This window comes from Bombina bombina, chromosome 6 (genome assembly GCF_027579735.1).
Source record: "Bombina bombina isolate aBomBom1 chromosome 6, aBomBom1.pri, whole genome shotgun sequence".
NCBI classification, from domain to species: Eukaryota; Metazoa; Chordata; class Amphibia; order Anura; family Bombinatoridae; genus Bombina; species Bombina bombina.
Window position 1 is genome coordinate 1,065,412,199 of NC_069504.1, and position 26,256 is coordinate 1,065,438,454.

At 40.3% G+C, this 26,256-nt stretch overlaps 1 protein-coding gene across 5 annotated transcripts in view; it reads left to right on the top strand.

Moving 5' to 3' along the window:
• Window positions 1-26,256, top strand: part of LOC128664173 (homeodomain-interacting protein kinase 2) — a 148,108-nt gene that overhangs the window by 56,616 nt on the left and 65,236 nt on the right. For all 5 annotated transcript variants that reach the window (XM_053718936.1, XM_053718937.1, XM_053718934.1 and 2 more), the window contains one exon: window positions 10,117-11,188. In XM_053718936.1, the coding sequence (XP_053574911.1) occupies window positions 10,119-11,188 (1,070 nt within the window). In that variant the 5' untranslated portion in view covers window positions 10,117-10,118. The remainder of the gene's footprint in view (window positions 1-10,116; window positions 11,189-26,256) is intronic.

Genomic DNA, 26,256 nt, shown 5'->3' on the forward strand with positions numbered 1-26,256 from the left:
GAGCATGGGATCTAGGGAGTGCTGCTGACATACAGCTAGTATTGCAGGTAGCGCTGAGCATGGGATCTAGGGAGTGCTGCTGACATACAGCTAGTATTGCAGGTAGCGCTGAGCATGGGATCTAGGGAGTGCTGCTGACATACAGCTAGTATTGCAGGTAGCGCTGAGCATGGGATCTAGGGAGTGCTGCTGGCATACAGCTAGTATCACAGGTAGTGCTGAGCATGGGATCTAGGGAGTGCCCACTGACATACAGCTAGTATTACAGGTAGTGCTGAGCATGGGATGTAGGGAGTGCTGCTGACATACAGCTAGTATTACAGGTAGTGCTGAGCATCGGATATAGGGAGTGCTGCTGGCATACAGCTAATTTTACAGGTAGCGCTGAGCATGGGATATAGGGAGTGCTGCTGACATACATCTAGTATTAAAGGTAGTGCTGAGCATGGGATATAGGGAGTGCTGCTGACATACAGCTAGTATTACAGGTAGTGCTGAGCATGGGATATAGGGAGTGCTGCTGACATACAGCTAGTATTACAGGTAGTGCTGAGCATGGGATATAGGGAGTGCTGCTGACATACAGCTAGTATTACAGGTAGTGCTGAGCATGGGATATAGGGAGTGCTGCTGACATACAGCTAGTATTACAGGTAGTGCTGAGCATGGGATCTAGGGAGTGCTGCTGACATACAGCTAGTATTACAGGTAGTGCTGAGCATGGGATATAGGGAGTGCTGCTGACATACAGCTAGTATTGCAGGTAGCGCTGAGCATGGGATCTAGGGAGTGCTGCTGGCATACAGCTAGTATTTATAGGTAGTGCTGAGCATGGGATCTAGGGAGTGCTGCTGACATACAGCTAGTATTACAGGTAGCACTGAGCATGGGATCTAGGGAGTGCTGCTGACATACAGCTAGTATTACAGGTAGCACTGAGCATGGGATCTAGGGAGTGCTGCTGACATACAGCTAGTATTACAGGTAGCGCTGAGCATGGGATCTAGGGAGTGCTGCTGGCATACAGCTAGTATTACAGGTTGTACTGAGCATGGGATATAGGGAGTGCTGCTGACATACAGCTAGTATTACAGGTAGTGCTGAGCATGGGATCTAGACCTATGTGTTTTGAACCATAAATGTGTTTAATCATATAACTAAACTCACATAACTAAAGTTTCATTCAGAGCCGCTATACAGTTCAGCTCCTGAGCAACACAGGGCTGGTTGATTAGCTTGCATTTAAAAAAACAAACATCCTCTAGTGAATGATAACACCAAAAAAAATAATCTAGTCTATTAAAGGGACAATATTTTTACGCAATTTCCCATTGGAAATATATTTTCACAGTACCGATTTCGGAGTACAGAAGCCAATTTTGGGGAGCACACACTGTTCATGTACATTCTTGTAATATGTCAAAGATGCTTATTTTTTAAATTTTTTTACCTTTTCGTTATGCTAAACATAACGCCGATCCTCCGCCCGCAGCTCCTGCTTTCTTTAGCAGAATAATGATGAATCCGGCTTCCTCCAATTGTTGTGTGCCTCACGAGCTGGACACCAAAGAGGGCACACAATGATTGGAGGAACCTGCATTCATCATCGTTCTTCTACAGAAAGCAGGAGCTGCGGGCGGAGGATCTGCGTTACGCAAAGGTAAGTATTTTACAAAATAAGCATCTTTGTAAAGTTTAATGAATGAAAGTGCCCCTGAAAGACTGCTGGAAAAATCTTGTAATTAAAGGGTGTTTACCTTCTTTGTCTGCAACACATTTCATTGCAATACATCGTAGGCCTTTTTGTCTGTTAAGGAGTTAATGCGGAATATTGCGGGATTGATTGTTTTGTTTAAATTTATTTTCATTGCTCTGTGTTTATCATGCGCCTATTTTTCAGCATCACAAAATATTCCTCCAGGCACTGTAATTTTGTGTCTGTTGGCACAGCGAGATGCAGGCAAGCCAAACAAATCTGATAATTTACCATTAATCAAAAAACTGAAAATGAATTCCGTGCAGCTTAAAATGCAGACCATGACCAGCATAAATCACTAAATAGAAGTCTAGAAGATTGTATTCAATAAATTCACTAAATTTTGCTAAAAACAGCCTTTAAATGAGTTTTCTATAATAAATAATACAAATGATTTTGAGAGGTGACTGTGCCCAGCTTAATATCAAATTTGGCAGCAAATATGGATCACGTAGCTGCCTTATCTGTCCGTTTGGCTGTTTGATTTAACACTAGAGCCTATATGTGCATCACGTTCATGTTCCTAGAGAATTGAAATTTTATTTCTATCTTTCACTTCTCTGAGAAGACTTTGAATCTGTCCTCCTTTCTACATTAAAGGGACACTGAATCCATCTTAATGGGAGGAGAGTCCACTGCTTCATTTATTACTTGTGGGTATTAAGAACCTGGCCACCAGGAGGAGGCAAAGACACCCCAGCCAAAGGCTTAAATACCTCCCCCAGTCCCCTCATCCCCCAGTCATTCTTTGCCTTTTGTCACAGGAGGTTGGCAGAGAAGTGTCAGAAGATTCTGAGTAGTCTCTTATGGAGGGTAGTACTCTTCGAAATTGGACTGGAGTGTTAAGTAGTCCTGTCAGCCTCTCAGTGAGAGCATGGATGAAAGTTAGAGTCCGGAGATGCAGGGAGAGTCTTTCTGCGAACCCATACCGACTCAGTTTAACAGCTCCATTAGCAATCGGCGTTGACGAGTTTCGCTGCCTGCTTTTCTTCTCTCAAGTCCATGTCGGGAGCGATGCTACTTCCCTGTCACACTTGAAAGGCCGTATTCCTGTTCCACAGCGTTGATTCTGGTAAGATAGTTTCATTTATATATATTTGATAACGTAAGAAGACAGGGTCACAGTGTGGCTCCTTTATCTTTATAGAATCTAGGGTAATACCCTCGGAAGGGGGTTATTGAACAGGGGGGATTTTATGGTGCATAATATTGTTTATTGTGTTCTGCTGCATTTGTGTGAGATGAGATCAAGTCCGCAATAAAGGCGCAAGCTATGGAGGACTCTATGTTGGAGGATACTCCCTCTATATAAACCTAGTAACTGTGTATATTGTGAGGAGGTTCCAGTTGAACCGCCTGCTCAACTCTTTTCCACATGCTTTGACAATATTGCTATATCTAAAAATAATAAAATATTTAGTACGACTGAGCCGTCCACCTCTGAGGGTTCTCCGCCCCGTGAGGTGCGTTCCTTGCAATCCTCTCCGATTTACAGAAGCAGTTTCCCAGGACCCTACTAATCCTCCTGTGGGAGGGGCCCTTTGGCAGCCAGACTTTGCCGATCAGTTACAGACAGCAGTTTCTGCAGCCATTAATGCGATGCCTCGCCCTACTAAGCGGAAAGTATGTCACTGCTATCCGTCTCAGGGGTCTTCGACTCTGCTGGATGTCTCCGATTATCCGCTGAGGAGAACAACTCTAACTTATCGGAGGATGTCGCTTATAGGACGGAATCGGCTACTTCTATGCCTCTGTCTGTGGAGGAACCAGATTTTAAATTTAAAATGGATCATTTGTGCTTTCTGCTGAAAGATGTGCTTGCTATGTTAGAGGTTCTGGAACCGAAACTACCGGTGGAACCTTCGATCCCTAAACTTGATAGGCCTTCCCGGTTCCCGTCAAGATGGTCAACATTATTAAGAATGAATGAAAGAAACTTGGCTAGTCCTTTTCCCCCTCTACTTCTTTTAAAAAGCCATTCCCCGTTCCGTAAGCGCAGCTTGAACTATGGGGAACCGTCCCTAAGGTGGATGGTGCTATCTCCACGCTCGCTAAGAGAACGACTTCCGCTAGAGGATAGCTCCTCTTTCAAGGAACCGATGGATAAAAAGATGAAGTTCATGTTGCGTAAGATGTTCCAACTCACAGGGTTTATTTTTCAACCGGCGGCGGTCGCTGCAGTGGCTGGTGCGGCTTCCTACTGGTCTGATGCTCTATCAGCAATGGTCGAGGTGGAGACTCTACTCAATGAGATTCTAGAACAAATTAAGGCCTTAAGGGTAGCGCATTTGTTCATTGGTCATGCTAACATGCAGATTATTCGCCTGAATGCTAAGAAATCATGTTTTTCTGTTTTAGCCCGCAGGGCTCTGTGGCTAAAGTCGTGGTCGGCTGACATGACTTCCAACTCTCGACTGCTTTTCCTCCCGTTCAAGGGAAAAGTTTTGTTTGGCCCGGGCCTGGATTCCATCATATCTACGGTCACGGGTGGCAAGGGTGCCTTCTTGCCTCAGGATAAGAAGGCTAAACCTAAAGGGTCTACTTTTTGTCCCTTTCGTTCGGACAAGTCTCAGCGCCAGCAGTCTGCCGCAAAGTCTGATCAGTCCAAGGGATCTTGGAAACCAGCTAACTCTTGGAACAAGTCCAAGCAGAACAAGAAGCCTGCTGAGTCAAAGTTGGCATGAAGGGGCGGCCCTCGACCTATCCTCGTATCATGTAGGGGGCAGACTATCTCTTTTTGCGGAGGCCTGGAGAAGAGACGTTATAGAACCTTGGGTTCTGGAGGTCGTAGCCCAGGGTTACAGGATAAGATTCAAGTCATATCTGGCCAGAGGCAGGTTCCTCCTGTCAAACATACATATCTTCAAGACCAGAAAAGAGAGACACCTTCCTAAGGTGTGTGAGGGATCTTTTATCTCTCAGGGTAATCGTCCCAGTCCCTCCGGCAGAAAGAGGTCTGGGGGGTATTCAAACCTTTTCGTGATCCCAAAGAAGGAGGGTACGTTTTGTCCAATTCTGGACCTAAAGGCCCTAAACAAGTTTTTGTCAGTTCCATCGCTCAAAATGGAGACGATCAGGTCAATTATGCCCCTGGTTCAAGAGGCACAATTCATGACTATAGACCTTCACATTCCAATCCACAAGGATCATTTCAGGTTTCTAAGATTCGCCTTCCTGGACTAGCACTTCCAGTTTGTGGCCCTTCCGTTTGGTCTTGCGACTGCCCCAAGAGTCTTTACAAAGGTTCTGGGAGCTCTACTCACGGTAGCGAGAGCCAGGGGGATTGCAGTGGCACCTTATCTGGATGATATCCTGGTCTAGGCTCTGTCCTACAGTCTTGCGGAGGATCACTCAAGCTCTTCTCCTTCGGTCCCACGGGTGGAAGATAAACTAAATGAAAGAGTTCATTGGTCCCCAGCAACAGGGTGGAATTCCTGGGTACGATAATAGATTCTTCAGTCATGAAGATATTCTTGACAGATCAGAGACGTTGCAAACTTGCGTCCAACTGTCTAGCTCTTCAGACATCCTCCAGGACATCTGTGGCCAGGTGTATGGAGGTGATCGGGTTCATGGTATCCAGCATAGATGTCATTCCATTCGCCAGGTTCCATCTCTGACCTCTTCAGCTGTGCATCTTGAGACAATGGAACGTGTAATCCATTCAGATCTGTCCCAACAGATATCTCTGGACGGACTGGTGAGGGAGTCCCTATCTTGGTGGACCCGACCGGGCCAGTTTAACAGAGGACATCCTTCTTCATACCATCCTGGGAGATTGTGACTACGGATGCAAGTCTATCAGGATGGGGAGCTGTTTGGGGTGCCAGAAAGCCACAGGGCAGATGGACTCAAGAGGAGTCGAGTCTACCTATAAATATTCTGGAACTTCAAGTGATATTCAACGCTCTGAGGGCTTGGCCCCTCCTGGGTTCGTCCTGATTCTTCAGCTTCCAGTCAGACAACATTACCTCGATGGCTTACATAAACCATCAGGGGGGAACGAGAAGTTCGCTTGCCATGAGGGAAGTATCTCTGATTCTGGAATGGGCAGAGACTCAAAATTGTTCGCTCTCAGTGATCCACATTCTGGGTGTGGACAACTGGGAAGCGGATTTTGTGAGCAGAGGGATGTTTCATCCAGGGGAATGGTCTCTCCATTCCGAGGAGTTTGCGGAGATCTGCAACAGATGGGGGACACCGGAGATAGATCTCATGGCATCCAGGCTCAATTGCAAGCTACCCAGATACGGGTCGCGTTCCAGGGATCCCCAGGCGGAACTGATAGATGCCTTGGCGATGCCCTGGGACTTCAACCTAATTTACATATTTCCCCCGTTGCCTCTTTTACCTCGTGTAGTGGCCCGCATCAAGCAGGAGCAAGCTTCGGCTATTGTGATTGCTCCGTCGTGGCCGCGGAGGATGTGGTTTGCGGATCTGGTGGGGATGTCAACCTCTTCGCCGTGGAGGTTACCTTGTCACAGGGATCTGCTGGTTCAAGGTCCTTTTCTACATCAAAATCTCGATTCTCTGAGGCTGACTGCATGGAGATTGAATGTCTAGTCTTGGCCAAGAGAGAATTTTTTCGAAAGAGTGATTGACACACTCTTTCAGGCCAGGAAGCCGGTCACTCTACGCATCTACCACAAGGTGTGGAGGGCCTACTTCTTGTCCTGGTGTGAGGAACGAGGATACCCCTAGCACAAGGTCAGGGTATTCAGGAATTTGGCTTTTCTCCAGGACGGTCTGGATAAGGTTCTTGCTGCCAGTTCCCTAAGGGGACAGATTTCGGCTTTATCTGTACTGTTGCATAAGAAGCTTGCGGAGCTTCCTGACATTCAGTCCTTTGTTCAGGCTCTGGTTAGGATCAGGCCTGTCTTTAAGAATTCGGCTCCTCCTTGGAGCTTAAACTTGGTTCTTAAGGTTTTGCAGAGGGCTCCGTTTGAGCCTATGCATGCGCTTGACATTAAGATTCTTTCATGGAAGGTCCTATTCCTACTGGCTATTGCATCGGCACGCAGAGTTTCTGAGTTGGCGGCTTTGCAATGTGAGCCTCCCTACTTAGTTTTTCACGCCGATAAGGCTGTTCTGTTCACACTGGATTAGGATTCCTACCCAAGGTGGTGTTGAGTCGTAACATCAATCAGGAAATAGTAGTTCCTTCTTTGTTTTCTAACCGTTCTTCTTCAAAGGAAAGGTTACTTCATAATCTGGACGTAGTTCGGGCTTTGAAGTTTTATCTTCAGGCCACAAAGGAGTTCAGACAGTCTTCGTCCTTATATGTTGTGTATTCAGGGAAATGTAGGGGGCAAAGGGCCTCTGCTACTTCTCTATCCTTTTGGTTGAGGAGTATGATCCGTCTGGCATATGAGACAGTGGGATACAAGCCTCCTCAGAGGATTACGGCTCACTCAACTAGAGCTGTGGCCTCTTCTTGGGCCTTTAAGATATGAGGCTTCCATGGAGCAGATTTGTAAGGCGGCCACTTGGTCTTCCTTACATACTTTTGCAAAGTTTTATAAATTTTACGTTTTTACTTCGGCTGAAGCAGTTTTTAGGAGAGAGTTTCTGCAGGCTGTGGTGCCCTCAGTTTAGGGTCCGCCTCCTTTTGCCCTCCCGTTTTTTTTTCCATTCAGTGTCCTCTAGAGCTTGGGTATTTGTTCCCACAAGTAATGAATGAAGCAGTGGACTCTCCTCCCATTAAGATGGAAAACATAAGTTATGCTTTCCTGATAATTTCATTTCCATCTGTAGGAAGAGAGTCCACTGCCCCCACCTGTTTCTCCGGTGGGCGGACCTAAGTTTAATTTTATTCTTCTGGCACCATTTATACTCTGATATTTCTCCTACTGTTCCTTGTTCCCTTGGCAGAATGACTGGGGGATGAGGGGAGTGGGGGAGGTATTTAAGCCTTTGGCTGGGGTGTCTATGCCTCCTCCCAGTGGCCAGGTTCTTAATCCCCACAAGTAATGAATGAAGCAATGGACTCTCCTCCCACAGATGGAAATTAAATCAGGTAAGCATAATTTATGTTTTTTTCTTTCATGATTCAGATAGAGCATGCAACTTTCTAATTTACTCCCATTATCAATTTTTCTTCATTCTCTTGCTATCTTTATTTGAAAAAGGCATCTAAGCTAAGTAGCCAGCCAGTTTTTGGTTCAGAACCATGGACAGCACTTGTTTGTTAGTGCTGTCCAATCAGCAAGGACAACCCAGCTTGTTCACGAAAAATGGGCCGGCATCTAAACTTACATTCTTGCTTTTCAAATAAAGATACCAAGAGAATGAAGAAAATTTAATAGGAGTAAATTAAAGTTGCTTAAAATTGCATGCTCTATCTGAATCATGAAAGAAAAAATTTGGGTTCAGTGTCCCTTTAAAATTGTTTGTCCTATCTGAATCATAACTTTTTTTTTTTTTTTTTTTTACTTTATAGTCCCTTTTAAAGTTGCAGATCATTGCTGAGCAGTAGACAGCTGGTGAATGAGATCTTTTGCAGGGATAATATACATTGCGGTTCGATAACTGTCTTGCACTTGTTTTCAAGCTCTGAACTTGTGCTGGCATTGTCAGTTTGCTTTTTCCAGTTATCACAATTCCAAATCCAAGTTTAAAGACTTATATGTTGATTGGTCCCATGGTGTGCAATTAAAGGGATAGGAAAATCAAAATTAAACTTTCATGATTCAGATAGAGCATGTAATTTTAAGACACTTTTAAATCACTTCTATTTTCAAATGTGCTTTGTTCTCTTAGTATTCCTTGTTGAAAAAGAATACGCACATATACTACACTAGTGTGTACGTCTTTTTAAGAATTTTGAACAGCTTTATTATTAGTATAGTTGGTGGTTGTTGGGTTATTCATATTGGTAATTGTTGTTAATGATATTTTAATTATTTTTTTTTAAAAATTAAAAGGACACTGAACCCAATTTTTTTCTATCGTGATTCAGATAGAGCATGCAATTTTAAGCAACTTTCTAATTTACTCCTATTATCAAATTCTTTTCATTCTCTTGGTATCTTTATTTGAGATGCAAGAATGTAAGTTTAAATGCCAGCCCATTTTTGGTGAACACACTGAGTTGTTCTTGCTGATTGGTGGATAAATTCACCTACCAATAAACGAGTGCTTTCCATGGTTCTGAACCAAAAACATAGCTTAGATGCCTTCTTTTTCAAAAAAAGAAAGCAAAATAACGAAGAAAAATTGATAATAGGAGTAAATTAGAAAGTTGTTCAAAATTGCTTGCTCTATCTGAATCACGAAAGAAAAAAATTTGGGTTCAGTGTCCCTTTAACTTTAATTTTGCTTGTAGCATTTGTATCTTTTTGGTGACGTTGTTTCTTAATGGTAGAGGTCATTTCAGTTTGTTTTGCCTATATGCAAAACCAATGTTACATTCGAAAATGTTTTGGAGTACTCGGTAAAGATACAAAAAAAAAAAAAGTTTACAAAGTCGTTTTAGCGGAGTAATTCTACAAGTTAAAATGGCTCTATAAATGTGTTGTTATATCAAAAATTTGGATTGTGATCAGAAAACATCTAATTTCAATTTTAATATTTGATTCATTTTCTTAGTATACTTTGTTGAAAAGCATACCTAGGTAGGCTCATGAGCAGCAATGCTCTACTGGGAGCTAGCTGCTTATTGGTGGCTGCAATAAAGCATATATCATAATAGACGTAAATTAGAAAGTTGTTTAAAATGATATGTGCTATCTGAATACAGTAAGAGAAAACAAATTGTTTCATATCATTTTAAAGGGATACAGAACTTCAGGTAGAGCATGCAACTTTCTAATTTACTCCTATTATCAAATTTTATTCGTTCTCTTGCTATCTTTATTTGAAAAAGCAGGAATGTAAGCTTATGAGCCGGCCTATCTTTGGTTCAGTACCTGGGTAGCGCTTGCTGATTGGTGGCTACATTTAAGGATTCTTATTGTTATAAATATTCTTATTATTACATCTCTGATGAAGCGCATGTGAGCATGCGCGAAAGGCATCAGATCTAGCACCCCTTGCACACCTGTGTTAGTGCTACCCACCTTGTGTATTAAATAAACCACTCTGCATTTAAATTCCTGGTTCCTCATTTTTTTTTCCAAGTATTTCTTATTATTACACGTTTATGTTCCTTTTACATATACATTAATTCTTCTGTGCCTTCCAGTGCGCCTGTAGACGTTTAAAACAAGTAACATTTCAGATACTTAGTGTGATTAGAGATGTTCATTGAATGTTTATTATCTTTCTGATTTAGTTCCTTATATTTCTAGAGCTGATCATTTTCTTTGAAATGTATTTTATTATACTGTACTGAATCTCTTTTGTGCTATTTTTTTTGACAGGTATGGCCTCTCATCTGCAGATCTTTTCCTCTCACGGCCTCCCGCTGAGCGCCATCTATAGCGTGAAGAAGCCAAAGTTGGAACCAAGCCCTAGCTGGGATATGACCGGTTACGGCTGCCACAGCAAAGTCTATAACCCAGGCAAGAACAGCTCCTCATCTGGCCAGCCAATACTCGCCCACGCTTCTCTTCTTCAGGCACCTTACGAACAGACGGTCATCTTTCCCACCAGCGCAGGTCACATTGTAGTGACTTCATCCAGTAGTGGGTCATCAGCCACAAGCGGTCAAACGCTTGGTGGCCCCCAAACCAACCTGATGCGTCGAAGCACAGTCAGCCTTCTGGATACTTACCAGAAGTGCGGCTTGAAGAGAAAGTGTGAGGAGCTGGAAAACAACAGCAGTGTGCAGATTGTGGAAGAGCATCCTCCAATGACCCAGAACAATGCAAGCGGTGCCACAGCTGCTAACACCTCCACGGCCACCTCCAAAAACAGTGGCTCCAACAGTGAAGGTGACTACCAGCTTGTGCAGCATGAGGTCCTGTGCTCTATGACCAACACCTATGAAGTACTGGAGTTCCTGGGTAGGGGCACATTTGGGCAGGTGGTAAAATGCTGGAAAAGAGGAACCAATGAGATTGTTGCGATCAAGATCCTGAAAAATCATCCATCTTATGCTAGACAGGGGCAGATTGAGGTGAGCATCCTGGCACGCCTTAGCACAGAGAGCGCAGATGACTACAATTTTGTGAGAGCCTATGAATGCTTCCAGCACAAGAACCACACCTGCCTTGTTTTTGAGATGTTGGAGCAGAACTTATATGACTTCCTTAAGCAGAATAAGTTCAGCCCACTGCCTCTTAAGTACATCCGGCCTGTTTTACAGCAGGTGGGCACAGCCCTTATGAAGCTAAAGAGTCTGGGACTTATCCATGCTGATTTGAAGCCAGAGAACATTATGCTGGTGGACCCTTCTAGGCAACCGTATAGAGTTAAGGTCATAGACTTTGGCTCTGCAAGCCATGTATCCAAAGCTGTGTGTTCTACTTACCTGCAGTCCAGATATTACAGGTAAGACTTAGGGGGTCATATAAATTGCGACTTGGTCACGTATTGGATAACTCTCCATGTATACAAGATGCATTCCAAAGGAAATGCAGTAGATTATGGTTAAAGGGACATTGCACTGTTACATTTTCTTCCCTTTAATGTGTGCCCAAACTGTTTTACTTGCTGGAATGTATATAATTGTTTATAAATAGCTCCTTTGCCTTAATATTATAATTTAATATAGCCCCTTTTGCCTGTTGAAACCACCACCTATACTGAAAATATGAATACTTGAGTATTCTCCATAGAAAAGGTATGCAAACAATAGATCGCAATCAAGTTCCCAGTGAGGCATGGAAGAGAGTTCACTAATTTTTTCTTTTCAGTTGCTCTCTAATTATTGGCCATTGTGTACAGATAGAGAAATAAGATGAGAAGGCCTTAAAGGGACAGTATACACTCATTTTTATATAACTGCATGTAATAGACACTACTATAAAAAATAAGATGCACAGATACTGATATAAAAATCCAGTATAAAATGGTGTAAAAACATACTTAGAAGATTTCAGTTTAGTTCTGTTGAAAAGGCAGTTGGAAAGCCCACTGCAAGTGGGAAATAAGACACTCCCCCCCCTCCCCCTTCTTTTACATATGAAAAGACCCTTTACACAAACAGGAGCAAGCTGGAGAAGGTAGCTGACGGTATTCAAATAAAACTTTGGGGCTTGGTTAGGAGTCTGAAAATCAGAGCAATGTTATTTAACCCTTTAAGGACACAGCTTTCAGTTTGCTCAATTGTTTTATGACGGAAAAATTCCGTCATATGTCCTTAAGAGGTTAAAAATAAGCAAAATTATAAAAAAATTTTTTTTAAAAAAAAACTTTATGGGCTTTATAAATAGATCATCTACAAAACAGTTATGCAAAGAAAAAATGAGTGTATAATGGCCCGAGATACATAAGATTAGGTCTGCTATTTCTGCAGGCTCAGCCCATCTATATGGCCATGTTCTTGAGCACAACAAATTGAAACTTTGATCAGCAAAAACAACCATTTCATATACAAAAATAAATTCCCCATAAATGTTATAATCTGCATCTTCTATGGTAAATAATGAATTTACAGTACAATGTCCCTTTAATTCATAATGTAAAATATTCTAAAGAATGTCCATAGAGTATTCCAAAAATAGATATGTATTATCTTTATTGCTGTAGAAAGTGCATTTGTATTCTGCGCCCCCTATATTACTCGTATGAATAACTGCAGAGAAACTTAAAGGGACAGTACACTGTAAAATTGTTTTTCCATTAATGTATTTTAAATGCCTTATTATACCAACTGCAGAGTATAAAATATTTGAGATATTCCATTTTCATGCTTATTTGTGTATATAAAGTAGCTGATTTTGTGCTTTGAAACCACAGCCTATTACAATGGGTTGAACTTAAAGGTGATATCAGATCTCATTATGTTCTAAGTTTGTGTAAACAGACTTGCTTCCTTATCTTTCATTTGGCTGGAACACCAAAGCTCAATAGATAGAGAGAACAATGGAACATGACCATTTTATTACTTAACTATCCTGCATCCCACTGAGAGTGTAATCTCTTCTGCTGGCTGTGTATACTTAGGCTATTCAATAGCCTATACTCCAGTATTAATTTGTTCAGTGTAGGTGGTGATACTACAGGCTAAATCAGCTATTTCAAATGCTGAAATAGGAGTAAAGGAGCTACTTGTAACCAATTTAATACACACTAGCAGGTTAAAAGGATTGTTGGGAATAATTTAAAGGGGAGAAATCTTTTGGGTGAACTGTCCCTTTAATGAGACTTCATGATCTAGTTTGTATATTTTGTAGTATTTCAAATTCAATTGGAAACATTTAGAAATGTATTTCTGTTTATGCAGCCATAGGCCTAGTGTACACAGATTTGGTGTCCCACTGGGTCATGTGATTTATCTAACACTTGTTTTGTGTTTTTTTGTAACACCTTGTTGTGTATCTAAAATATGAATGTTATATGTCCCTTTTAGCAGCTGGAAGTTTGATCAGTTTAAATACCACTCTTGCTTCAGGTCAACATATTTACTTATTTTTCAAATCATGTCCTTGTGTTCTATTTATTATTCCTCTTGGAAAATCTATATATTTTTTCCATCTTTAAGATGTTACTGATTTACACTCTGTGACATAAACATGCTAGTTATTGATTCCAGAGAAATAATGAAAAATTATTATTTCCAGGGGAAAAAAAATCAACTGAACACAATGTATTAAAGGGATAGGAAAGTCAAACTTAAACTTGCATGATTCAGATAGAGCATGTCATTTTAAGACTCTTTTAAATTCACTTCTATTTTCAAATGTGCTTTGTTCTCTTAATATCCCTTGTTAAAAAATGAATATGCACATATCATACACTAGTGGGAGCTGCTGCTAATTGGTGCCTGCACACATTTGTCTCTTGTGATTGGCTTAATAGATATTTTCAGCTTCCTGTCAGTAGTGCAATGCTGTCACTTCAGCAAAGGATAACAAGAGAATGAAGAACATTTGATAATAGAATTAAATTGTAAAGTTGTTTAAAATTGTATGTTCTATCTGAATCATAAAATAAAATTTTGGGGTTTACTATCCCTTTTAAAGGGACAGTATATACCAATTTTCATATAACTGCATGTAATAGATACTACTATAAAGTATAATATGCACAGATACTGATCTAAAAATCCAGTGTCAAACCTTTTAAAAACTTACTTAGAAGCTCCCAGATTAGCACTGTTGATGAGGTGAGGCTGGGACACCCAGTGAAAGGGGCTAGGAAAGCAAAAAGAGCAGACACTCCCCCCTCCCCCGCACATGAAAAGACAGAAAACAAACAGGAGCCAGCAGGAGTCAGTAGACATCCGTATACATCTGACACTGTGGGGCTTGGTTAGGAGTCTGAAAATCAGCACGTTATTTAAAAAAAAAAAAAAAAAAAAGTAAAACTATACATTGTTACAAAAACACTCCCAGATGGGCTATATAAATGTATCAATTACAATACATTTATGCAAAGAAAAATCTGGTGTACAATGTCCCTTTAAGATGCTGTTTCGTTGCTATGGATTGTTGTCAGAATTAAAAGGACATCTCACGATTCAGATTATGCAATTTTAAGAGATTTTTCAATTAACTTTTGTTATCAAATTTATTTCACTCTCTTGGTATCCTTTATTGAAAAACATACATCAAGAAGCATCCATGCACTACTAGGTTCTGGCTTTTGATTGGTGGCTATGTACATTTACCTCTTGTCATTGGCTCACCAGTTATGTTCCCAGTAGTGCATTGCTGCTGTGGAGCTGACTTAACCTTCTGTTTAACTCTTTTGCATGGGTAAACACATAGTTAACGCATTGTATAAATATACTATTGCTTATATATACATAAAAACATTTTCTTTTTGCAGTTTGTTTCCTTAAAGGGACATAATAGCCAACATTGAGACATGAATTGTAGAAGCAGGTTTATAGTATATTTCCATTAGCAAAAATGTTTCTTGTAAAAACTGTGGAACGCTTGGCAGAGTGAGAGAGGTGGATAGAATGGCTGAAATTGTGTAATTGCGGTCAAAACACACCCTTCCACTTGCTTTAGTAACTGGCATATGTGGGTATGGTGCCTAAAAAAAAAAAGTAATAGCTGAATCAAAAATGGTCCTACTCGTAAGAGAACAAAGACAAAAAATCGTATGCTCTACTGCAGTGATTTTTAACCTTTTTTTTTGCTGTGGCACACTTTTTTACATTAAAAAATCCTGTGGCACACCACCATCCCAAAATTTAAAAAAAATCACACATTGTAGCCTAATACAGCATATATATATACACATACACACAAACACACACATACTGTATGCATTGTGCTGTTATGCCATGCCTCCTACAAACTACCCCTGCACTGGGAGTAAAAAACAAGCAAAGTTTAAAAAATATGTCACACTGTTGTCAGTCTGCCGTGGCACACCTGAGGATCTCTCATGGCACACTAGTGTGCCACGGCACACTGGTTGAAAAACACTGCTCTACTGAATCGTGAAAGGAAAAAAAAATGGGTTCAGTGTCACTTTTAAGTTATTACTGTAGTGTTCTCCACAGAAAATGTTGCCAGCCCCGGGGGCATTATCAAGTAGCTGGGTGGAATATTTTGCAATATTAGAGCATTTTCTATTAGTTATAAAATGTCACTTAAACTAATAAAAGCACAGATTATTGTCTAATTTAACATAAACTGATAATTTGTTCAACAAACTTCAAAAAAGTTAACATTAGCTCATTTTAACTGGGTGGGCAGTAAAATCAGCCAGTTGCTGTGCCCATTAAATAGGTCCTGTGGAGAGCACAGCCACTGAGTAGCATGTTGCAGGGTCAATATACATTTCACTACACTTCATTAGTATGGAGTCCCTACAGCCTATCTGAGAGGAGTGCACAAACACCACTTTCCATTGGTATTTTGCGGCTAAATCAGAAAAATAAATGTGTATACTGCAATATTTTTTTTAAATTTTCATTAAAGGACCAGTAAACACAGTAGATTTGCATAATCAACAAATGCAAGATGACAAGACAATACAATAGCATTTGCTCTGAATTTCAAATGAGTAGTAGATTTTTTTTCTAACACATTTCAAAGTTATGTCTATTTCCACTCCCCCTGTACCATGTGATAGCAATCAGCCAATCGCAAATGCATATACATATAGTCTGTGAATTCTTGCACATGCTCAGTAGGATCTGGTGACTCAAAAAGTGTAAATATAAAAGACTGTGCACATTTTTTTTAATGGAAGTAAATCAGAGTGTTGTTTAAAATTACATGCTGTATCTGAATCATGAAAATTTAATTTGACCTGAGTGTCCCTTTTAAAGGGACATAAAACATTATGAGTTTGTATTATGAAATGCTTAATTATGCACAGTAAAACAACTATACCATCTGCTTTTATTATTTATTTTGCTCCTTTCTCCTGTAATTAAAGTCCTAATATTGTGGATTTTATGGGAGATTACATTCTTAATTTATTGTTATCTGGAATAAAAAAAAAAAAAAAAGTGAGTGTAAATATTCATTTTTCCTCCAGCCAATACCATTTTTCAAACAAAACTACATACCTGTGTATGAAACAACAACAAACAACCTTTTTTAACTGACTTCCCCAAAAAGTGTGTCTAGCTTTATTTGGCAGTCCCTGTTTTAGAGGACCATTATAGTGGTGCAAAATACATGTTCTAATGCATTAGGGCATTAAGTTTTATCACTAGGGACCCTGGAATTCTGTGTTATATCCTCATAAAGGGGTTAAATACATAGTTAAAGTACCGTTCTAAAGCCACAGAGATCTGCTGGTGCTGAGTGGAATCGTCCAGTGACCCAATCAGCAGCAGTATTCGCACAACTAGGCTGTATGACTTTCCCTTTGGCAGTTTTCTGCTCAGGACCAGAAGTTTTTTTGCAGCTCATGAATGGTACCCTTTGAGTGGTTTAAACACATAGTTGCAGGGTTGCTACTGATAAAATCACTCGCTGTAACGAAGTAGAGCATGTATTTTTTCCACTATAATGACCCTTTAAGCACATCATTGGAGTACAAAGAATAAAACTGGATAGATCTGGGGAAAATAACATTGTGATACAAAATGATGTTGTTCACAGGCATAAAACATCTGGGGAGGAAGTCATTTCTGTAAATTGGGACAGATTATTTCATGTCAGTTTTTCCAAATTAGAAAGTTACTGGAAGATTTTATACTTCAGTGCAAGGGAAAGAGGACAAAGCATAACACTGCTGCTTCAGAGGTTAGATAATCATATTACTGGGTACAACTCAAAAAGAAAACATGTTTGCATCAATAGGAAGTCAGTGGGGAGACTTGAACAGTACAGTTTGTTCAGACTGGGCCTCGGTTGTGACTGCAGACTCAGGGCTTGACAAGGCTACGACATGTTAATGAGGGCAACACGCTAAGGATAAGACAGATATTTTAGAAGGTACTAAGGCCAGGGAATTAAAGGGACAGTTTACCCTAAAATTGTCTCCCCTTTATTTTGTTACTAATGATCAATTTTACCTGCTGGAGTGTATTAAATTGTTTACAAATAGATCATTTACCTTTCTATTGGCATTTAAAATAGCTGATTTTACCTATGGTATCCCTACCTATACTTAAAGTTTCTATACTTAAATGGACAGTCTACTCCAGAATTTCTATTGTTTGAAAGGATAGATAATCCCTTTATAACCAATTCCCCAGTTTTGCATAACTGACACAGTGATATCAATATACTTTTATCTGTGTAATTACCTTGTATCTAAGCCTCTGCAGACTGCCCCCTTATCTCAGTTCTTTTGACAGACTTGCATTTTAGCCAATCAGTGTTGACTCATAAATAACTCCACAGGAGTAAGCACAATGTTATCTATATGACACACATATAATCTAAGAGGTATTTAAAAAACGTTAACACACACACATATAATAGTCAAGATTAGAAACCACTTGAACACAAAATAAATCGTAAAGTGCAGATACCCCCAGCCTTTTGTGTGCTAGTTCCTCAGTTCGTAATTTATCTACTGATGAAAATGATGACAATCTCAGTGGGTAATTCATGTATTGGTGAAAAATTTAATTGAATGACTTGTGGTTCCATTTTCTTTGTATTTTATTTCTGGCAAAGGAATGGTTAAAGCATCGTATATCCTTGGTAAAATATTTGCCCCATCTGAGCCAGGGCAGAGGACGGATGTTGGTGCAGTGTTGAAGTGAACCACAGCCCAGGAATTTGACTGTACTCCTTTAATGTTCCCCCTCCGCTCTCCTCTGTTTCTGGTTTTGTGGTTAGAGACAGGGTCAAGAAAAGTTCTTGCATGGAAAATAATGTAAAATAAAAAAAAAAAGGAATGTTCCACCTTTTTTCTTTTTTTCTCTTCTCTCTCTCTCTCTCTCTCTCTCTCTCTCTCTCTCTCTCTCTCTAGTATTTCAGTTCTGCTTCTGCCAGTGTATATATATATACACACTTGTATGCAAAGGTTTAGGCACCCCTGACAATTTCCATGGTTTTCATTTATCAATAATTGGGTGTTTGGATCAGCAATTTCATTTTTATCTATCAAATAACTGAAAGACACAGTTATATTTTAGTAGTGAAATGAGGTTTATTGGATTAACAGAAAATGTGCAATATGCATCCAAACCAAATTAGACAGGTAAATAAATTTGGGCACCCTTGCCATTTTGTTGATTTGAATACCTGTAACTACCTAGCACTGATTAATTGGAATACACAATTGGTTTGGTGAGCAAATTAAGCCTTGAACTTCATAGAAGGGTGCATCCAATCATGAGAAAAGGTATTTAAAGTGAATGTAAATTTTTGTGAAAAAAAACCACTTATCTTTTAAAATTGACAGCTGCTCCAGCTTCCTCCGGTCGTCGCAAGCCATTTCTGATGTCAGAAATGATGGATGGGTCATCCTCCAATCACGGCTCCCCCCCTCCCCCCGGGGGAATCTGTGTCTGATTCAATGCCGTGATTGGAGGAAGCCGGATTCCTCATTTTAGACTCAGGAAGAGGCTTTGCGACGGGTGGAGGAAGCTGAATCTGCTGTCAAGATCAAAAGGTAAGTTGTTTTTTTTTTCACAACACGAGTGAAATGTAAATTTTGATTAATTAAAGTGCCCGGTTTTTAATCGAATTTTTAAAAACCGGGCACTTTAGCATCAAAATTTACATTCACTTTAAGGTGGCCAATTGCAAGTTGTTGTTCTCTTTGACTCTCCTCTGAAGAGTGGCAACATGGGGGCCTCAAAGCAACTCTCAAATGACCTGAAAACAAAGATGGTTAAACAATATGGTTTAGGGGAGGGCTACAAAAAGCTATCACAGAGATTTAAGCTGTCAGTGTCCACTGTGAGGAACATAGTGAGGAAATAGAAGACCACAGGCACAGTTCTTGTTAAGGCCAGAAGTGGCAGGCCAAGTAAAATATCGGAGAGGTAAAGGATGGTGAGAACGGTCAAAAACAGCCCACAGACCACCTCCAAAATCTTACAACATCATCTTGCTGTAGATGGTGTCACTGTGCATTGTTCAACAATTCAGCGCACTTTGCACAAGGAGAAGCAGTATGGGAGAGTGATGCGGAAGAAGCCTTTTCTGCACACACGCCACAAACAGAGTCGCTTGAGGTATGCAAACGCACATTTGGACAAGCCAGCTTAATTTTGGAAGAAGGTGCTATGGACTGATGAAACAAAGATTGAGTTATTTGGTCATAACAAGGGGCGTTATGCATGGCGGCAAAAGAACACAGTGTTCCAAAAAAAACACTTGCTACCAACAGTAAAATTTAGTGGATGTTCCCTCATGCTGTGGGGCTGTGTGGCCAGAGCCGGTACTGGGAATCTTATTAAAGTTGAGGGTCGCATGGATTCCACTCAATATCAGCAGATACTTGAGAATAATGTTGATGAATTAGTCACAAAGAATATTTCAACAAGACAACGACCAAAAACACTGCTCAGAATCTACTCTGGCATTTATGCAGAGGAACAAGTACAATGTTCTGGACTGGCCATCCCAGTCCCCAGACCTGAATATCATTTAAAATGATTTGAAGTGGGCTGTCCATGCTCGGCAACCATCAAACCTAACTGAACTGGAGATGTTTTGCAAGGAGGAATGGTCCACAAAACCTTCATCCAGAATCCAGACACTCATTACAGGCTATAGGAAGCATCTAGAGGCTGTTATTTCTGCTAAAGGAGTCTCTACTAAATATTGATGCGATATTTCTGTTGGGGTGCCCAAATTTATGCACCCGTCTAATTTCGTTTGGATGCATATTGCACATTTTCTGTTAATCCAATAAACCTCATTTCACTACTGAAATATTACTGTGTCCTTCAGTTATTTGATAGATCAAAAAGAAATATATATACACAATTTAACAATTGCACTCTCTGGATTTAAACCACAGCAACTTTAATGTGTCACGTTTCGGAGCATTCACCTCTTCCTCAGACAACCATAAAGTGAACAAAACAGTGCTTATATAGTCAAACAGGCTCCTCCCACTTCCTCTACAACTAATCACAAAGGTATCACAGTTGATACTAATTACATACAGGTGATAATATACACAAAGCATCACCTGTATGTAATTATTACAACTGTAATACCTTTGTGATTAGTTGTAGAGGAAGTGGGAGGAGCCTGTTTAAATATATAAGCACTATTTTGTTCACTTTATGGTTGTCTGAGCAAGGGGTGCATGATCCGAAACGTTACACATTAAACTTGCTGTGGTTTAAATCCAGAGAGTGCAATTGTTGGATTGTGTATACTATGAGATTTTGCACCCTGGTATTTGTCTTTCTAACAAGTGGGAATATATATATATATATATATATATATATATATATATATATATATATATATATATATATATATATATATATATATATATATATATATATATATATATATATATATATATATATATATATATATATATATATATATATATATATATATATATATATATATATATATATATATATATATATATATATATATATATATATATATATATATATATATATATATATATATATATATATATTCTCATCTGAAAATCCGGTGTATATCCCCTTGAATCATCAGAAAATAGCAAGCACTCTGAGAATAAATTCAACACCTTTAATGTGTATAAATAGGTCACATAACGTTTCGGCCCCTCATAGAGGCCTTGGTCACATGTACAAACAGAACATATATGAAACATACCCCTAGTGTGCTGCCTTATATACCCCTATTGATTACCTGATTCGTTACATACAACCACGAATATCACGCTCACAATGTACTGCTGCTTCGTCTCAAGACGCATATACGTCATCGTGATGCACCCAATGTCATGGCAACATAACGCTCTACATTGCTGCGCAAACCTGGTTGTGCTTCCGGGTGGTGATCCCACCCCTTCATGCTTACTTGGTTGATGTGTGTTGCCATGGCAACGAGGTGCACGTAATAGATAGCATGTACTCAGCGTGTATACACCATTCAAGAAGTATGACAAAATGGGTACACAAACTATGTGTAACACATAAGACTAATTTACCCGTTTTGCTATATTGCATGCCACCATTTCACCGCCAAATGGGATCAAATAATAAAAAAAAATGTTAGCCTTTTTCACAAACTTTGGGTTTTTCACTAAAATTATTTCCATACCGCTTGTGCAATCATGGCACAAATGGTTGTTAAAGCTTCTCTGGGATCCCCTTTTGTTCAGAAATAGCAGAAATATATGGCTTTGCCATTGCTTTTTGGTAACTAGAAGGCAGCTAATTGCAGCTGCGCACCCCACCTCTATCAGGTAGCTTGTAAGGTTCATTTTAGCTTTAGTGTAGAGATTACCCTCCCACCTGACATTTCCCACCCCATGATCCCTACTTGATCCCTCCCAAACAACTCCATTCCCTACCTCGCCCCCTACTGGTCACCCCCATCTTGGGTCTACCAGTATGAAGATTTAAGAAATTTATTTTATTAAATATTTTTATATTTACTGCAGTGTGGGAATCCCCCCTTACCCTCCAATTTCCCTGATCCCTCCCAAACAGCTCTCTATAACTCTCCCCCCTCTCTAATTATTGTCCGCCATCTTAGGTACTGGCAGCTGTCTGCCAGTACCAATGAAACACTTTTTTTTTTTTAATTGTATTTTTTTTTCTGTAGTGTAGTGATCCCCCACCTTCCCCCTCCTGCGATCATTAGTTAGGGCCCTTCCGTCCCTCTTCCTTTATTATTATTTTTTTTTTATTGTAGTGCCATCCCATTTCTGCCTCCTCCCTCCCCCCTCCACTGCAGGACCGCCCACCCGCCTCCTGGATTCTCTCCCACACCTACCACCGGCACCAGCAGATGATCGTTACAGACGGTAACACACGCAATATCGCCGTCTGTAACAATCTGACATCTGCCCTCATATGGAAACGGAGCACCGATCGTGCTCCAGTTCCATATGCGGGCAGATGCCTGGAGCTCAGGAACTCCAACTCTCAACTGTAACTTAAAGGGACACTGAACCCAAAAATGTTCTTTCGTGATACAGATAGAGCATGCAATTTTAAGCAACTTTCTAATTTACTCCTATTATCAAATTTATTTTATTATCTTGGTATGTTTATTTGAAAAGCAAGAATGTAAGTTTAGATGCCGGCCTATTTTTGGTGAACAACCTGGGTTGTCCTTGCTGATTGGACAGCACCAATAAACAAGTACTGTCCATGGTCTGAACCAAACATTTGCTGGCTCCTTAGCTGAGATGCCTTCTTTTTCAAATAAAGATAGCAAGAGAACGAAGAAAAATTGATAATAGAAGTAAATTAGAAAGTTGCTTAAAATTACATGTTCTATCTGAATCATGAAATAAAAAAATTGGGTTCAGGGTCCCTTTATGTTTAAATATTTTTTATTGTTGTTATAAGAAAAGTTTTGATCATATACAGTACAAAAAGGGTTCAAAAGTAGTTTTGATAACATCAACAGATAATAACATGAGCATATCTGGTAAATCTTCAGTTCCTCTTATGTGTATCAATACTCTTCATATTGCCAGTGGATGTTTTGATCTGTAGACAGAACTGCGCTAAATAAATCTATATTCTCGGTTTATACATTAGTTGTCTATGCCCAGAAACATTTTAACACATTTATCACTCTGTGAACCTCTTAATCAGTAAAAAAGAACAAATTAGAGAAAAAGAAAATAACATCAAAGATAAAGTATAGCCAGTGATTCTTATCTCTAGTGATGATCATAGGAATCCAGCTCTGTATAGAGCAAATATGGGTGGGGGGAGGAGGAGGGGGGACGGACGGAGGGGAACAGACAGTATTCCCACTCCCAGCGATCCTCCGCAGTCTCTAAGTTATATTTAGAGTCAATTCTCAAGATACAGGTGGAGTCTCAGCTTCTCTCCTAGACAAAACCGAATTACTGATCCAGTAGAACCATACTTTCTGGAATGAAGCTCTGTTATTTAAGGTGTCTACTGCGTATTCATGCATGATATAAGTGTAGGAGATTTTGTTATATATTTCTGACCATGTATGTGGGGGAGCCTACCTTCCAATATTTCGCTATGCATATTCTTGTCACCGTACATAGTATTCTTATGAACGTGTTAATGTGTTTATGGAATTTATCTATATGTTCGTGTAGTAATGCCTGCTGGATAGTAAGAAGGAACTCCTCCTCCAGAAGTTGGCCAATAAGGGCAGAGAGTTTCTGCCAGATCCTCTGTATATCCCTACAGTCCCACCACATATGCCTGTATGACCCTATCTCTCCACATCCCCTATAGCATAGATTACTGCTGCTTATGTGCATATGGGCTGTCCTCACTGGTGTGAGATACCATCTAAATACAGTCTTCATAACATTTTCTTTTAAATCCATGCTAATTAATCCCCTATCGGCCTCCTGGATCAGTTCTTCCCATTCCGAAATCCCTTTAGATATGTTTAGATCTTTCTCCCACGCCTTTATTATCGAGGATTTAGTCCTGTCCGGGGGTGTCTGTAGTGCTATGTATATTCTAGAAATGTTCTGTTTAGTTCTAGTTAAGCTTGCGCCACAGCTTTCTAATACCGTGAGTTTCCCATTTATCGGGTTCTTAAGGAAAGTATGTAGGGAGGAACGTAATTGGAGATAAAGATACCAGTGGAGTTTTATAGGTTCCAGTTTTTCCTGTAACTGTGTGAAGGGAAGTAATTGCCCCCCCCCCCCACCACCACATCTGCCACTCTATAGAGTCCCTTGTTCTCCCACTTAGCAATCATTCTACGGGAGTCGCCTGTCAAAAAGGTTCTGATTGGGGTCAACAGAGAGTATGTAGGGAATAAGTCTGTTCTCCTACGCATTTGGGTCCAGGACTTTGTAGTCAGGTCCGTGGTGTATGCTTGAGTGTGTAGCTTCTTTGGATGACCAGGGTGTGTGTCCCAGAAGATTGAGTCTCTCTCTTCCCACCCTCCTAGCTCCATCTCTAGAAATACCCAAGTAGCCTCTTCTGATCTCCTCATGAGGCAGGAGTCTTGAGCCAATCTAGCGGCCCTATAGTATACAAAAAGGTCCGGGGCCCCCACTCCCCCTATAGCTCTGCTTCTGCTTATCACCTGTTTCGCTATTCTAGCCGATTTCGGTCCTCTTATGAAAGCTAATATGTCAGACTGCATTTTAATAATATCTGCCGTGATCAGCCTGATGGGGAGGGCTCTGAAAAGATACAGAATCCGTGGTAACAAGTTCATTTTAATTAGTGCTACCCTCCCCATCCAAGAAAAACCACATGCTCGCCACCTTAGGAGGTCTCTCCTGAACTGTTTAAGCAATGGGGAGTAGTTATATTTATATAAGAGATGCATCTGAGCTGGAAGGTTAATGCCTAAATATTTGAGTGTTTTAGAGACCCAGCGAAACTCAAAGTTCAGTTCAATTATTTTCCGTGTATGTGAGGGGATGGCCACCGGGAGAAGTTCGCTTTTTTCCATGTTTATTTTGTATCCCGATATCTGTGAGAATTCGGTCAGTGTCGCGTTTAAATTAGGGAGTGATAGAAGTGGTTTAGTAATGGTGAGTAGTATGTCGTCCGCAAATAATGATATTTTGTATTCGGTTTGGGCCACCTGAATACCTGCTATGTCTGGGTGTGCTCGGATTTTGGCCGCTAGTGGCTCAATACAGAGAGCAAAGAGCAAGGGTGATAGAGGGCATCCCTGTCTGGTCCCGTTTAGTATGGGGAAGAGATTTGACCTATAGCCTCCCGCAGTTACTTGGGCTTGTGGTTTTGAGTAAATTGCTTGTAAAGCAGTCATAAATGTTTCAGTAAAACCCAACTCTGCCATTACCCCTAGCATGTATTTCCAGTCTATTCTGTCAAACGCCTTCTCCGCATCCAGTGATAGGACCAGAGAAGGCGTTTGTGTGCTCTCTAAGTGATGGATCAAATTGATTACTCGCCTTATATTGTCCGGGGCCTCCCTGTTCTGTATAAACCCCACCTGGTCGGGGTGGATCAAATGTGGCATAATTGGTTTGAGGCGGTTGGCTAGGACCTTAGTAAAAATCTTGAGGTCCTGGTTGATTAGAGAGATAGGTCTATAGTTTTGACATTTCTTATGGTTTTTGTCTGGTTTAGGGATCACTACTATCTTTGCATCTAATAATTCCTGAGGGATGGGGTTGCCTTCCATGATGAAATTACAAAATTTAGTCAAATGGGGGATCAATGTGTTTTTGAATAGTTTATAGTATTCCCCCGGGAACCCATCGGGCCCGCCGCCTTTCCTGGTTTCAGGTCTTTAATGGCTTTTAAAATCTCCTCTATAGTTATCTGGGCATTAAGGCTGTCTCTCTGTTCTGTCGTGAGTGGGGTCAATTTACAGTCATCTAAGAATCGTCTTGTCTGGGACATTGTCTCTGAATTATGAATCACCTTTTTTCCATCATAGAGTTTGCTGTAAAAGTTTGCGAAAGTGTTAACTATTTCTTGTGGATGGGATGTCTGGTCTCCCCTCTCCGTTTCTATCGACATTTATAGCCGACGCTCTGCATCTCTCCCTAATCTTATGGGCCATGAATCTATCTGGCTTATTCGCAAATATGAAGTAGTGTGATTTGAGTCGTTGAGCTGCCCTAACTGCTTGCGAGTTTAATATTGTTGCTAGTGATTGTTTTTTATCCTGAAGTGTTCGTAATAACTCTGGGCTCTTAGTTAGATTGTGCTGTCTCTCTAGATGTTCAATATCTTTGTTAAGTTGTTCTGTGTGGATTCTGTATTTGTGGTTAATCCTAGCCTTCAGGGTCCCTTTAAAGGGACAGTCTACACCAGAATTTTTATTGTTTAAAAAGATGGAAAAGCCCTTCATTAACCATTCCCCAGTTTTGCATAACCAACACCAGTGGCGTCACTAGGGTTGGTGTCCCCCCACCCCCCACTAATGTTTTATTTTTACTGC